The sequence below is a fragment of the Pelophylax lessonae genome (assembly GCF_965119305.1).
Source record: "Pelophylax lessonae genome assembly, chromosome: 3".
Classification (NCBI taxonomy): domain Eukaryota; kingdom Metazoa; phylum Chordata; class Amphibia; order Anura; family Ranidae; genus Pelophylax; species Pelophylax lessonae.
In genome coordinates, this window is record NC_138770.1 from 316,040,538 (window position 1) to 316,056,864 (window position 16,327).

Consider the following 16,327-nt stretch of genomic DNA (forward strand, 5'->3'; position numbering starts at 1 on the left):
CATTTTTGCTAGAGTGAAGCTTACCCGTGTTTTTTTTTTTTTTTTTTTTAACTACGCTTTCCCATTGACTTCTATGAGGCCCTGCAGTTTTGGTGTGGTTTCAGAAAGCACATCAAAATTCCTGCAAACTGTATCGCTTTCTGACACCGCACCCAAACCATGGAACATCATAGAAGTCCATGGGGAAGCGCAGCTAATCTGCACAAACCTGCTGGTTAGCTGCACTTTGCCCCAAGTGGGAAGCCGCTCTCAGAGCTAAAATGTCAGACTCACAACAGAGATACAACACAGACATAGGTCAGATGCTCCCAGGAGCCATGAAATGGACACCGACTGTAATTTGACAAGATCAATTCACTAAGTTATAATGCATGCATTATTGCTATAATAATCCTTATTTACAGCAGATGGCTTTTATATTTGTTATAAACATCGTATGCAAATAAACTGTATATTTTGTGAGCAAAACTGTTTTTAACTTGTAACCGTTCAGGATTACCTTTGTTTCATGTATATCTTCAGGGGTGATGGTTCAGAAAGTGTTCGTCTATCAGAGATATACAGCAAACTGGAAGAAATTGAAGCAGACAAAGCACCAGCCAGGTACAGTATAATATTTTGGTTCCCTCCAGAATTTTTTTTTTGAGAGTTTAATCTTATTGTTTTCTTTCATTTCAGAGCCTCTGTGGTTCTCGCTGGATTGGGATTCAAACACACTATGCAGCAGCAGATGACTAAGTAAGTGAATATTTCCAACAAAATTGATGATGATGTAATTCTGTCTTTGATCTTTCATCGAAGGGACACTACTGACAGAATTGCAATTTAAGACCAGAATCTTGTAATCTAAACATGCAACAAAGTTAAAATTTATCCATAATAACCAGGTTGTAGTCTTTCCATATTTACTTTTAGGCCTCGTTAACATTTGGGTGATTAAGATTTGTGGCAAAACGCTTGTTTGGGTTCCATTCATCCTGTCCTGACCATGACTATAATCTGTCAAACTAACTGGCTCGTCTAAGGCTTTTAGGATCACCATGGCAGTTGATACCTTGGTCATAGAGCGTTAGGAGCTTATGCATGCAGATTTGAATTACTGTGTGGTTGGGCTGTTAGAGGTCCCTTTTGTTACACTCAAGCATCAACTTCTAAAGCCAAACCTAAACTTGGCACCCAGTCTGCCCATAAGTCATGGACTTCCAGGTCCTTTAAATAAATCGTCTTCAGCATGAGGGGGCTTCCCAGCTTTCCAAAGCTGGGGACATCTGTGTTAGCCTTTGCAGACACTGTGACAACCTGCATCCTAGATGCTTGGGTGTGGAAGGCAGTTTCCATATGCTTTAAACTAGAGTTTTTCTACCAGCCCCCTCTCTGGTTTATTGCTTACAACTTACCTGTGTCACAGCACAGGTTAACACGTCCATATAACAATGGTGGGTCTCCTGGAGCAGGACGTCTTTACCTCAGTCCCTGTGGCAGAAAGATACTAGGGGTTCTACTCCAACATTTTCACAGTTTCTAAGCCAAAGGGTGATGTCTGCCCTATCTTAGATCTAAAGGCAATAAATGTCTTCATCCAAACCCAGAAATTTCGGAATTAATCAGGGTAGGTCATAGCCTCCCTTCATCAGAGAGACTTTCCGGCTTCTGTGGGTATCAAGGACTTATCAGCGATTCCTTTTTCTGTTAGCAAAGGTGCTGTCTGCTGTCTATGCTCTCAGGGCATCTTCAGTGTGGGCTATCTAGATGACCTTCTGCTGCAGTCTGTGTGGGTTCTGGCAGACCTTGCTGAGTTTCATTTGGGTCCTTAAGTCAGCGCTGAAACCAGGTGATACTTCAAAGTCTATCCTTCCCCCCCCCACCCATTGGTCTTTTGAGAGCAAGAGTTACTTAACCCTTCAGTTCTGCGTGAGAGTCCAAGTACTGCACTGCTGGTATTCTCCATTTGAGGCTGTCCCATTCGCCCAGTTCCACTCTAGCCCCTAAAGCACAACATCTGTCATCATGGGACAAGTTGGCCCAGTCCTTTGACTTCTTGGCTTGGTCATTCAGGAATTCTGCTCTTAAGTTGAGAAAGTCCTTCTTCGTGGTCTTTTGATTGATCCTCCTGAAGGATGCTTGCCTGTAGGGCATGAGAAGAGGGTTAGTCCTGGGCACCTTGTCTGTGTGGGGTACTTAGCATTGGAGCATTCTTATCTCCTGATTCTGGAGCTTAGGACTATTTCTCCTTGCAACACTGGACCTCCCGGCTGGAGGGTTGTTCAATCCAGATTCAGTTAGACAATGCTCAATTAACCACTTGCCGACCGTTCACTGAGCTGGTCCTGCGGCAAAGTGGCTCGTTATCGTCTGGCGACGCAGACCTACGTCACCAGACTCTCCCCTCTCTCAGCGGCGCGCTCCCGCTGTATTCAGACACAGCAGGGGTCGGGCCAGGGGAGGAGAGGCGGTGATCACCGCCGCTCTTCCCCCAATCGTCGGGGATCGAGTGAGGAAATCCGCCCCTTGTGTAAACAAAGCGGGCGGATCTCCTATGTGACAGACAGGGGCAGATTACAGGATTCAGCATAGCTGAATCTGCGATCTGTGTCACACAGCCCCCTCCTCCCACACAAGTCAGTAAGCATGAGGCATACATTTAACCCCTTGATCACCAATAAAGTTAACCCCTTCCCTGCCAGTGTCATTATTACAGTAACAGTGCATATTTATAGCACTGATTACTGTAGTAATGTCACTGGTACCCCCAAAAGTGTCAAAAATGTTAGGGGTCCGATCTGTCCGCCACAATGTCGCAGTTCGGCAAAAAAATCCATTTCTAGTAAAAATAAATAAACAATAAAAATGACAAATCTTTCCCGTAGTTGGTAAACGAGATAACTTTTGCGCAAACCAATCAAAATATGCTTATTGTGTTTTTTTTTTTTGGTTTTTTTTTTACCAAAAATATGTAGCAGAAAACCAATTGGCCTAAAATGTTAAAAAATTTAGATTTTTTTTTTACATTTTTTTTTGTTGAAGTTCTATATCAGAATGTAAAAAATATTGTTTTTTTTTTTTTTTCAAAATTGTCGCTCTTTTTTCAAAAATTTAAAATCGCACAGGTGATCAAATACCACCAAAGAAAGCTCTATTTGTGGGGAAAAAAAGGACATAAATTTAAATAGGGGAACAGCGTCGCACGACCACGCAATTGTCCGTTAAAGTAACGCAGTGCCGAATCGCATAATATAGCCTGGTCAGGAATGGGGTAAAATCTTCCGGTCTTAGAGCAGTTAAAAATACGCTCATTGAGACATTTTTTGTCAAAGACATATATAGCTAAATACATTTTGGCCTAAATATATGACAAAGATTGAATATATTGGATATTTTTTAACTGTCAAAGTAGAAAATGTTAATTTTTTCGCAAAATTGTCGCTCTTTTTTTTATTAATGTCGCAAAAAATGAAAAGCGCAGAGGCGATCAAATACCACCAAAAGTAAGCTCTGTTTGTGGGAAAAAAAGGACGTAAATTTCGTTTGGGTACAGGGTTGCATGACCGCGCAATTGTCAGGTAAAATCACGCAGTGCCAAGTTGCAAAAAGTGGCCTGGACGTTAAGCAGGAAAATCCTCCGGTGGTAAAGTGGTTAAAGGCGTGCATCAATCATCATGGATGAAGCAGAAGTCTCACCATGGCAAGAGGTAAAGTGGATCCTGTCCTTACCAGAACTTCATGTTCCAGCCCTATCTGCCATTTACATCCCAGACGTGGACAGTTGGCAGGCACACTTCCTTAGCCAACAGCTTGCCAACAGGTTTGCCTCCAGGGACAGGGACTCTTTAGCGGAAGCAGTGAATTCTCTGGGATCTCCAGTGGATCAGTACATACTGACCTATGCCTTTGCTTCCCTGAAACTCCTTCCATCAGATCTCTGAATTGAGAACATCACAGTGATCATAATCACTTCAGACTGGCCTAGGCAGATGTGGTACTTCGACTTGATAAGTTTGTCTGGATCAAGGACAAATTTTACAGTACTATTCTTCTTCATGGTCCCTGGCTTTTACAGCATAGTTGTTGAAACCCAGGTTTTAAGGGACATATAAGTGTCTTCTATGTGGCTTCCCTTTTTCTGTTCCCTGTGAGTCTGTGGGATCTGAATTTAGTTCTCTCTGCACTTCAAAATACTGACATTGAATTGATCAAGGATAGTCCCATTTCCACCCTCACTCACAAGCTTGTGTTACTTGTTGCTATCACCTCTGCGAGGTGAGTGTCTCAGCTAAAAGGCTACTCCTGTAAAGAAACCTTTCTGATCTTACACCAGGATTGTTGAAACCCTTTTGTCCTGAAGATAATTTCTGCTTTTTACCTAATCAGGACATAGTCCTTCTATCCTTCTTCCATCCCTCTATCCGACTCCAGCTTGCAGCCACCGCCTCCATTGAAAAGACTGACTCTCCTTGTCCTTCCTGATTATCCTCCTCAAGGGAACCTACTTCTCCTTCCGTCATTTTTCAGTGGCTCAGACAGATCAGTGTTCAAGCTTATAGTCTTAAAGCAGAAGTTAATACATTGATTTAACCATTTCAAAAAAGTTGTATTTCTGGCACTTGACATTGGTTGTGCTCTCAACTATACTGTCAAACCATCCAATAGCTGGTGTCATAACTGATCACATGCGCAGTATGATGGCAGTTTAGGATTAAACTGGGCCCAATATGGCAGCTTCCTTGGCTGAAAATGATAGGGTTTACTTCCACTTTCACAGACCAAGCTGTTCAAAAACAGTGGCAATTAAAACTCTTATCCCAAAAAAAAAAAAAAACTTTTCCTGTAACTGGGTTGAGGTTCCAACCTTTTCTTCCAAGGTGCACTCTACTAGATCTGTGAGTGCTTCTTGGAATTTTCAGAGTCAAGCAACCCAGATTTTTTGTTCATATTCTTTAAGTTTAACCAGGTGGATCTTCAGGCCTCTTCTGATGCCAGCTTAAAGTCATGCAGGCGGCTCTTTGAGCTGCAGGCAGTTCCTAGTTCTGTTGACTTTTTTTAGTTATGTTAGTGCTTGTTGCTCACCCTCAGTTGGGCTGCTTTTGGATGACCTGGTAGTCTCTGAATTCCTGGGTTTTTGTACTTACTGTAAAAGCCATTTTTTGGAGTCCATTGAGAGACACAGGTCCTACCCCTCCCCTCTGTGTTTATGATAATTGGTACTACTTTACCACAAACCTGAAGCATCCTGGGAGCAGGAGCGGTTATCTTAGGGTGACCCGCAACTTTCTTCCGACGTGCGACTGTCCTTGGTCCACTTACAGGCTCTTTTTCTTTTACAGACCTTTTACTTTATGGGTGATGGTTCCAATTTCGGAGCGTTTTCAGGGGTATTTAATCAGAATAATTAAGTATGTGCGCTCCTAGGTCGCAGGGTGTCTAGGCACACCAAAGAGAAGGTAACTAAAAGGTGCCACATCCTAATTGGCAAAATGATGAAAGTAGGGGAAGAAGAGATTGGACTTTATAGGCACCAATATAAAATAGTATATTCTTTATTGAAAAATTTACAAAAGCACATAAATAACAAACCACAAAAAAGGGACATATAAAAAGAACAACATGTCATACACGTCAATAATTACAATAAGGCGGCAGAGCCTCCAAACAGTAGTGCAAATCACATAGCCTTATCAGGTATTGGTTATCATACAGTGTTCACAGGTGATACAAAGATGACCTGTGTTCATGAGGCGGCCCTGGAGAAGGGATAGCCGTCTCCAAAGGGTCGTCTGTACATAGTAGATGCAGATGTTAGGTTGAATCCCAGCTGCTCTACATGTTTCGCTTAACCTATTAAGCTTCTTCTGGAGCATATATGGTAAAGGCAAACATCTGCATAAGGACAAAGCAATGACAATGAGTATTCTTATGTAAAGACACAACGTTTACCTTTTTTAAAAAACACAAAACGAGTTATTATACAGTCGTGACTGAGTAGGTCTAATAATCAGTCAACACATGATTACATTTGAGGCTACATGCCATACCCTTGTCACAGCAAAGGACCAAGAGAAAATGGAGAAAAAAAAAAAAAAGTAAGAATAAAAGGGCAGGGTGGCAGGAAGAGAAGAGAAAGAAGAAAGGGGAGGAGTGAACTGGGGAGGGAAAAAGAAAAAGCAATGAAAAAAAATTTTCTCTTGGTCCTTTGCTGTGACAAGGGTATGGCATGTAGCCTCAAATGTAATCATGTGTTGACTGATTATTAGACCTACTCAGTCACGACTGTATAATAACTCGTTTTGTGTTTTTTAAAAATGTAAACGTTGTGTCTTTACATAAGAATACTCATTGTCATTGCTTTGTCCTTATGCAGATGTTTGCCTTTACCATATATGCTCCAGAAGAAGCTTAATAGGTTAAGCGAAACATGTAGAGCAGCTGGGATTCAACCTAACATCTGCATCTACTATGTACAGACGACCCTTTGGAGACGGCTATCCCTTCTCCAGGGCCGCCTCATGAACACAGGTCATCTTTGTATCACCTGTGAACACTGTATGATAACCAATACCTGATAAGGCTATGTGATTTGCACTACTGTTTGGAGGCTCTGCCGCCTTATTGTAATTATTGACGTGTATGACATGTTGTTCTTTTTATATGTCCCTTTTTTGTGGTTTGTTATTTATGTGCTTTTGTAAATTTTTCAATAAAGAATATACTATTTTATATTGGTGCCTATAAAGTCCAATCTCTTCTTCCCCTACTTTCAGGGGTATTTACTCAAACCTGTTTACAGTCCCCAGAAAGGAAGGCAAGGTGCGTCCAATTCTGGACCTCAAGGCTCTGAACTGTGTGGGTGCAGAAGTTCAGAATGGAGTCCGTTCGCACTGTGATGGCTTCCCTGCATCAGGGGGATTTAACATAAAGGATGCTTATCTTCACATTCCAATATGTGTCGGTCTATAGCACTTCCTCCGCTTTGCCGTGGGAGAGGAGCATTATCAGTTTGTGGTGTTACCTTTTGGTCTTACCTCTGCTCAGGTCTTCATGAAATTGTTGGCCCCGGTGTCAGCATTGTTATGCCAATGAGAGATCGCGGTACTGGGCTACTTGGAAATCCTCCTTCTGCGAGCGGAGTCTCCTACTGCTCTCGTGGAAAACCTGGAAATCACCATATAAGCTTGAGGGAGTTGGGCAGAATTCTTAATTTGTAGACGTCTGCTCTGGTTTCATCCACAAATTACACTTTCTGACTCTGGACTCGGCCTTAGCCAGAGTGCTCCTTCCTCTGTACAAACTCCAGAAACTACAGGCTGCAGTTCGTCTCCTGCTGTCCAGCAGATGGTCATTTCTCTGGACTTGCATGCGGGTGCTGGACCTGATGGTGTCTACCTTTTGAGGCGGTTCCGTTTGCACAGTTCCATACGAGGTCTCTGCAGGGAGATTCTGGCCAAATGGGACAAGACTCCGCAGTCTCTGGACAATTAGACCCAGCTGAGCCGGGGAACAAAAGAGTCCCTGTTATGGTGGCTTCATTCTTTGGCGCTCTGGCTGGGAAAATCCTTCCTCCCCTTGTATTGGACAGTGGTCACCACGGATGCCAGCCTGTCTGATTGGGGAGGCATCCTCTGCAAATATTCTGCTCAGGGGATCTGAACACTGGAAGAGTCCATAGACAGACTACTGATCAATGTCTTGGAACTCCGAGCGATCAGACTGTGCCTAGAACATTGGATGGTTCATCTTCAGGGATGTCCAGTGCGTATTCAATCAGACAGTGCCACGGCCGTGGCTTATGTCAGTCACCAGGAGGGCACAAGAAGTGTCCTAGCAGCTCTGGAGGTAGCCGCCATTCTAAGGTGGGCAGAACAGTTGGTTCCAGTCCTCTCCATCGTACACATTCCTGTGGACAATTGGCAGGCGGATTACCTCACTCGGCAGCTGTTGGACCAAGGGGAGTGGTCCCTTCATCCGCAGGTGTTTCATCAGTTGTGTCTCCGGTGGGGCATCCCCCAGGTGGATCTGTTGGCTTCCCGCCTCAACAGAAAGGTGCAGAGGTTTGTGGCTCGGTCACGGGATCCTCTGGCAGATGCCACTGATACGCTGGTGGCCCCGTGGAAACACGGAGGAAAAATGGGAGTGCTTCAAAAGCATACTTAACAAAGGAATTGACCAGTGCATTCCAAAGGGAAATAAATTTAAAAGAGCAAAACTAAACCCTGGGTGGCTAAACTCCAACATAAAAATGCATATTAATGCTAAAGGGAAAGGCCTTAAAAAAATATAAGACTGAGGGGTCATTGGCAGCATTCAAGCATTACAAAGAGTGTAATAAGAAATGTGAAGACGAAATCAGGGCGGCTAAAATAGAACACGAGAGACCTATAGCGGAAGAGAGTAAAAAGAACCCCAAGAAATTCTTTAAGTATATAAACAGTAAGAAAGCGAGGCCAGAACACATTGGCCCCATAAAAGACGATAAGGGAGTTTTGGCCACAGAGGACAGGGAAAAGCCGGTAGTGTTAAATAATTTCTTCCTCTTCAGTCTTCACAAAAGAATCGGGGGGGGGGGGGGGGGGGCTACACTAACCCAGCTTGTAAGGCCAAACTAAACAACACACCTCAGGAAATACCGCCATGGCTAACAGAAGATAGACTTAGAACTAAACTAGAGAAACTTAACATAAATAAACCACGGGGACCGGATGGCTTGCACCCGAGGGTTCTTAAAGAGCTCAGCCAGGTGATTGCCAGACCATTATTCTTGATCTTTAAGGATAGTTTACAGACGGGTATGGTGCCAGCTGATTGGAAAAAAGCCAACGTGATACCAATATTTAAAAAGGGGCCGAGATATATCCCGGGTAATTATAGGCCGGTCAGCCTAACATCAGTAGTCTGCAAGATTTTGGAGGGGATGTTAAGGGACCACATACAAGACTTTAGTAATGAAAATGGTATTATTAGTAGTAATCAGCATGGATTCAAATCGTTATTGCCAAACCAATCTATTAACCTTCTATGATGAAGTGAGCTGCCACCTAGATAAAGGTAAGCCTGTGGATGTGGTGTACCTGGACTTCGCAAAGGCCTTTGACACCGTTCCCCACAAACGCTTACTGTTCAAACTAAGGAAGGTAGGTATGGACTATAAGGTGAGTACCTGGATAGAGAACTGGCTCCAGGGGAGGTTGCAAAGGGTGGTGATTAATGGGGAGTACTCAGATTGGGCGGGTGTGGAAAGCGGGGTCCTGTCCTGGGGCCAATCCTGTTTAATTTATTCATAAATGATCTAGAGGAGGGGATATCGAGTAAAATCTCAGTATTTGCGGATGATACTAAACTAAGCAGGCCAATATCTTCTGGGCAGGATGTGGAAACCTTACAAGCAGACCTGAACAAAATTATGGGGTGGGCAACTACATGGCAGATGAGGTTTAATGTTAAAAAATGTAAAGTAATGCACCTGGGTGCCAGAAACCAGAAAGCAAGCTACTCACTAGGGGGGGAACCTCTGGGTAAGTCTAGGATGGAAAAGGATCTGGGGGTACTGGTAGACAACAGGCTTGGCAGCGGCATGCAATGCCAAGCCGCTGCAAGCAAAGCCAACAGAATACTGGGATGTATAAAAAAGGGGATTCACTCCAGAAATAAAGAGATTATTCTCCCACTCTACAAGACTCTGGTCCGGCCACATCTGGAGTATGCTGTCCAGTTCTGAGCACCGGTCCTCAGGAAGGATGTGCTGGAACTGGAGACAGTCCAGAGAAGGGCAACAAAAATAATTAGGGAAATGGGGGACATCAGCTATGTGGAAAGACTACAAGCACTGAACTTATTCTCTCTGGAGAAGAGACGATTGAGAGGGGATATGATATCAATGTACAAATATTGTACTGGCAACCCTAGCATATGGAAAAACCTATTCAGAGAAAGGGAATACAATAAGACACGTGGCCACTCACTAAAACTAGAGGAAAGGCGGTTTAACCTTTAAAATACGCAGGGGGTTCTTCACTGTGAGAGCAGTAAGGATGTGGAATTCTCTTCCGCAAACAGTGGTATCAGCAGGGAGCATCGATGGTTTCAAAAAAACTATTAGATGGGCACCTTAAAGACCACAACATTGAGGGGTATACAATGTACGGTTGACAGCAAACACACAAACACATCATAGGTTGAACTGGATGGACTGGTGTCTTTTTTCAACCTCACTAACTATGTAACTATGTAAGTATTGTCTGATTTAAGCCTTCCCTCCTTTCAAGCTTCTGCGAAGACTTCTGCGCAGGATCGAGGCAGAAGGGATTCCATTCATCATAGTGGCCCTGGACTGGCCACACTGTGCTTGGTACGCCAATCTGGTGTGCCGATCTGGTGCGACTGGTTGCCAATGTTACTTGGAAGCTTCCTCTCAGGGAGAATCTGCTGTTCCAAGGACCAATCTTCCATCCTGCTTTACAGTCATGAGTCGGTGTTTCTAACGCTGTTAAAAGCTAGGAAACCTACTTCTAGGAAGATCTACCGTCGTACGTGGAAGACCTACATTTCGTGATGTGAGTCTCTTGGGGTTCATCCTCGCTCTTGTTCGGTGACTCGGATGTTGACCTTCCTTCAACGGGAGGGGGTTGAGCAGAAACTGGCCTTGAGTACTATCAAGGGTCAGGTATCGATCTTATTTCAATAGCCCTTGGCAACATACTCCTTGGTGCATACTTTACTTCAAGGAGTTAGGCACTTGACACCTCCAGTGCAGTCTCTGTTGCTGCCTTGGGACCTCGATTTGGTGTTCTGTCCTCCAGAAGCCTCTTTTTGAGAATCTTCAGGAGAGTCCCCTGCTTAAGCTGTCCCAGAAGGTGGCCTTTATATGGTGGCTTTCACCTCTGTGTGCAGGGTGTCGGAATTGGTAGTGTTATCCTGGTGTTCACCTTACTGGTGGTTCACAGTGGTTAGGTGGTTCTTCGCCCCTGTCCATCGTTCCTTCCTTAGGTTGTCTCTGATTTTCAGTTGAATGAATTCATTGTGTTGCCTTCCCTGTGTCCCAGGCCAATCCAAGGGAAATTGCTTTGCATGCTTTGGGTGTGGACCGGGCAATTAGGGTGTGCCTGGCAGCTACGGAGTCCTTTTAGGAAGTCAGACTCACTATTTGTGCTCACGAATGAGCCTCGGAAAGGGTTGTCCGTTTCCTCTGACCGTTTCCAGATGGATGAGACCAGACGGTGGTTCAGGTCTATTCTATCCAGGGTCAGGTTCCTCCTTTCCCTGTCAAGGCACATTCTACTCGGGCGCTTAATGCCTGCTGGGCTCTCCGTCATCAGGCATCAGTGAAGCAGGTTTGCAAGGCAGCCTCTTGGTCGTTGGTGCACACTTTCACAAAGTTCTATAAAGTGGATCTGTTGGCATCTGCGGATGCTTCCTTTGGCTGCAAGGTTTTTGCAGGCTGCTGTTTAGAGGATCTGGTCCTCTTTGAGAGTGTATTGTTTTTTCAGGTGAGCTCCATTTGTTTTGCTTGAGCTCCTGTTTACCTGGTTGGCCTATAGTTTAGCCTTGGGAATTTATTTTTCACTGTTCCCACCCCTCATGTTTAACACTGCTTTGGAACGTCACAATGGTTAAGAAGATCATATCTGGCTAAACAATGATGCAGCAGGCTAGTCCATTTTGCTGAAATTTCATTGCAACAACTCAAAATGGTACTTAGTAGTTTGTACGTTGGGGCATGCTCTTAATGAGACGACGGATGGTGTCCTGGGGTATTTCCTCCCAGATCTAGACCAGGGTATCACTGAGCTCCTGAACAGACTGAGATGCTACCTGGCGGTGTTGGATGGACTGAAACATAATGTCCCAGAGGTGTTCTATTTTATTTTGGTCTGGCGAGCATGGGGGCCATTCAGTGGTATCAATTAATTTATCCTCCAGGAACTGGTTGCATACTCTCGCCACATGAGGCTGGGCATTGCACCAGGAGGAACCCAAGACCCACTGCACTAGCATAGGGTCTGACAATGGGTCCAAGAATTTCACCCTGATAGCTAATGGTAGTCTGGATGCTATTGGCTAGCCTGTAGCGGTCTGTAAGTCCTTCCATGGATATGCCTCCCCAGACCATCACTGACCCACCACCAAACCGGTCACGCGGAACGATGTTACAGGCAGCGTAATGTTCTCTATGGCTTCTCCAGACCCTTTCACATCTGTCACATGTGCTCAGGGTAAACCTGCTCTCATCTGTGAAAAGCACAAGGCGCCAATGGCGGACCTGCCAATTCCATTGTTCAATGGCAAAATGCCAGTCGAGCTCCACCATGCCAGGCAGTGAGCACAGGGCCCACTAGAGGAGGTCGGGCTCTCAGGCCACCCTCATGGAGTCTGTTTCTGGTTGTTTGGTCAGAGATATTCACACCAGTGGCCTGCTGGAGGTCATTTTGTAGGGCTATGGCAGTGCTTATCCTGTTCTTCCTTTGCACAAAGGAGCAGATATCGGTCCTGCTAATGGATTTAAGGACCTTGTACGCCCCTGTCCAGCACTCCTAGAGTAACTGCCTGTCTCCTGGAATCTCTTCCATGCTCTAGAGACAGTGCTGTGAGACACAGCAAACCTTCTGGCAATGGCACATATTGATGTGCCATCCTGGAGTTGGACTACCTGTGCAACCTCTATAGGGTCCAGGTATCGCCTCATGCTATCAGTAGTGACACTGACCCTAGCCAAATGCAAAACTAGTGAAAAACAGTCAGAAAAAATGAGTAGGGAAAAAAAATTTCAGTGGCCTACATCTGTAAAACCATTCTGGTTTTGGAGGTTGTTTCCTTGTCGACCATCTAGTTCACCTGTTAATTTCATTAACACCAATGCAGCTGAAACTGATTAACAACCCCCTCTGCTACTTAATCGATCAGATCAATATCCCAGAAGTTTAATTGACTTGATGCTATATCCTAAATAAGAAGTGTTCCTTTAATTGTTCTGAGGTGTGTGTGTGTGTTTGTATGTGTGTGTTTGTATGTGTGTGTTTGTATGTGTGTGTGTGTGTGTGTGTGTGTATATATGTATATATGTATATATGTGTATATATATATATATATATATATATATATATATATATATATATATGAATATAGATTATTTAAAGGCAGAAAGCCTATCTGCTCACCACACTGTAATGGCTGCAGGAGTATTTGGGTCCCTCAGTAGAAGGTGACATGTTTCATATGTTTTTTTTTTTTTTCCAGGGAGTTTTCTGGTGGTTGGCGTATGAGGTTGGCATTGGCTCGTGCTCTTTTTGCAAGGTAAGTGTTTATTTTACTTTTAAAATTATTAGCAGTAGTGGTGTTAAAATACAAAATATAGACATGCAGAATATTAACAAATTATCTTTTGTTTTATCAGACCAGATCTGCTGTTACTTGATGGTAAGTATTTTCATGTGCAGGCATCCTACCATGTTTTATTTATAAAGTGTCAATGCTATATAGTACAGGATACATAAATCAATTCATATATACTCTTTCCTCTGAAGCGCTTACAATATTTTAATGTCACAGTTTTAAAAGCTTTTACACACAAACCAGGGCCCATTTGCTCAAAAAACAGGTAAACTACCAGTGTGATTTGGGGTGGTGAGAGAAAGTTTCCTGAGGAAAACTATATTAATACATAGAGAACATACCCCATGCAAAGAGTAGCATTGAGTAGGTAATGAGTTCAGGACCCAATAAATTTTGATGACCGATAAGCCACTAGACCCACCACACCACCCCGGATGCCTTAAGTCATACCTTTTTCATGGATTAAACTATTTTTTTTTATTTTTTTTATTTGCACAGAGCCTACAAACATGTTGGATGTGCGGGCCATTTTGTGGTTGGAGAACTACTTACAGGTCTGTATGCCACTGGTCGGTTTCATGGCCAGCTTTTAGACATTTGTCTCTGCATTTTTGTAATTTAACATCTTGAATCGTTTTACAGACCTGGCCCTCTACCATCTTAGTTGTTTCCCACGACCGTAACTTCTTGAATGCAGTGGCCACAGACATTGTGCATTTACATAGCCAGCGATTGGAAGGGTACCGTGGCAACTTTGAGAGCTTTCTAAAAACTAAGGAGGAGCGCTTGAAGAACCAGCAGAGGGAGTATGAGGCACAACATCAGTATCGTGAACACATACAGGTAATGCTGGGCAACTTACAGTTGTAGTCCTGTAAAGTGTAAGTCCATTTTGTTTTTGGCAGATATGCTGAGCTAAAGTGGAACAAAAGTCTCTATTCAAAGAACTGCAAGCAGGAAGGCTTTTTCGCAGAAGAGACATACAGTGCCTCTTCTGCAATAAAATAAGTCTACCTGCCTGCTCGCAGTCTTCTTTAGAATGTACAAGTGTACATTCTGGTACAGATCATGTGTGCCAGGATGACTAAACGCCTGCACATGCTAAGGAGTGATGCCATCCTCGGCCAGCCAATAAAGATGGCCACAAGCGACACCTGGGAAGAAGCTGGATATAAGATGTTAGTGAGGGACCTAAGACCATTTAGGGAGAGGTGAGTCGCAGATATTTTGAAAGTTAGATCTCTGTGCATGCATACTTATTCTGGGTATTATAAGGGGGATTCAATAATTTTTTTCATATATTCCTATATATTTTGGAGAATAAGTGTTCTGGAGAGTGGCTTTAGAGCCAGGAATCATTGACTGAGAAATATTGCTGCGGGAGCCTCCAAGAGATGTAAGATGCCAGTGGACGACTCCAAGTCGGGGGGTGGGGGGGGGGACTCCATTTCTAACTGAAATAGAACTTTTAGCTGGACTTTTCCTTTTTTAAGGGGTATTTCCACTTTTGCAGTCAAAGTTTAAGGATAACCCCACTATATGTTTGTGTTCCCATTCACACAGCAAAAAAACATATATATATTTTTTGTTTTTTAGTTGTTTCTAAAGGTGTCGTGGCTGATTTATAAGAATTTCTGGACAAATTTAAGCCGACCATAGATGATGCAATTTTCTTTCCAGCAACTATGGGTTGCAAGAAAGAAAATTGCTAGTTTCCTCCATCAACACAGTAAGTGTTGATGGGAGAATCCCTCATGCGGAGCTATTGTTGTGTTCTCCTGTTGTGTTTTACCGTAATAAAAAACCTTATTTATTAAGAATAACACTTACTCCAAAATATTGGCAGGCGAGCATAAACAGTATGTCCCATACATATAGATCGCAGCTGCGGCGTCCCGCATGTACTAGGAAAGTCTCGGGCCGACGTTGGGGGCGTGGCTACGTCGTTTCTGGAACCACCCAAAATAAGTTTTTTTTTATTACGGTATCATGCTATGTGCCTCTTCTCCTCCTTTCTGGATTATTCTTATATGGGCCTTACCCATCTCTATGTGAGGATTGGCTTTATTTTGATGACATCTGCTCCAGCTCTCCCTGGATCTACTACCTACGAGAACTCAGAGGAGTGTCCTGTGGGATCCTTTTGACTTGCCCCTATTGTTAAGCTTGCTGTGGTCTATCTATTAAACTTTCTTTTTTGGGCACTCTTTATTTACCCTCTTTTTTTCACGTAAGGACTTTTTATACTATTTTTGGGACTATTTTTGTATTGAAGGACATTTCTTTGGTGTCCTTTATCACTTGTTCATTATTCATTCTCTAGCGCAACACATATTGGTTATGTATTGTTTTGACTTTGTTCTATGAGTCTGTGTATGCAGCTTGTTTTGTTTCACATTTTTCATATTGTTTTGACTTAGCGCAGAAATTTTTTTGATTTATATTTTGAAAGATAACTCAAGGTGGCCCCAGTGTATTTGATCCAATGTTTGCTGTAGGTTCCCATTTAGGCCCCTTTCACACTTGTGCGACTTGTCATTCGATTTGGGACTGCAAAATCGCATGACAAGTCGTTCTCCATTATTTCCAATGAGTACCATTCATATATGTGCGACTTGAAGTCGCACCGACTTCAAAGTAGTCCCTGCACTACTTTGTCACGATTTTGAAGCATTTTAAGGCCAAAGACATTTAAACCTAATCAAAGTCGCGGCAAAATCGCTGTAAAATTGCGCGACTTTGAAGTTGCACAAGTGTGAAAGGGGCCTTAGTGACAATATTTAATGGAAGGGGTGTCCATTTAGCAGTTATGTTGTCATACAGGAGATCATTCCTGCTAAGTGGGGATCATTTTTGCAATTGGATTCAAAGGGTGTAATAGTCAGAGTTTTCGTCAAGATTGCACTGTGAATAACACTTAATGTTTGTCCTACGGGTATCAAAATAATTTGATTGCGATAGGTGCCGAGGACTACAAATCCGCAACGGATTTGAAACCTCTCGGGATAGG

At 43.4% G+C, this 16,327-nt stretch overlaps 1 protein-coding gene across 1 annotated transcript in view; it reads left to right on the forward strand.

The window, feature by feature from the left end:
- ABCF3 (ATP binding cassette subfamily F member 3) overlaps positions 1–16,327 on the forward strand; it is a 62,834-nt gene that overhangs the window by 33,415 nt on the left and 13,092 nt on the right. The window contains exons 8-13 of the mRNA XM_082252509.1: positions 523–603; positions 679–738; positions 13,222–13,278; positions 13,379–13,401; positions 13,816–13,871; positions 13,960–14,160. Of these exons, the coding sequence (XP_082108635.1) occupies positions 523–603; positions 679–738; positions 13,222–13,278; positions 13,379–13,401; positions 13,816–13,871; positions 13,960–14,160 (478 nt within the window). The remainder of the gene's footprint in view (positions 1–522; positions 604–678; positions 739–13,221; positions 13,279–13,378; positions 13,402–13,815; positions 13,872–13,959; positions 14,161–16,327) is intronic.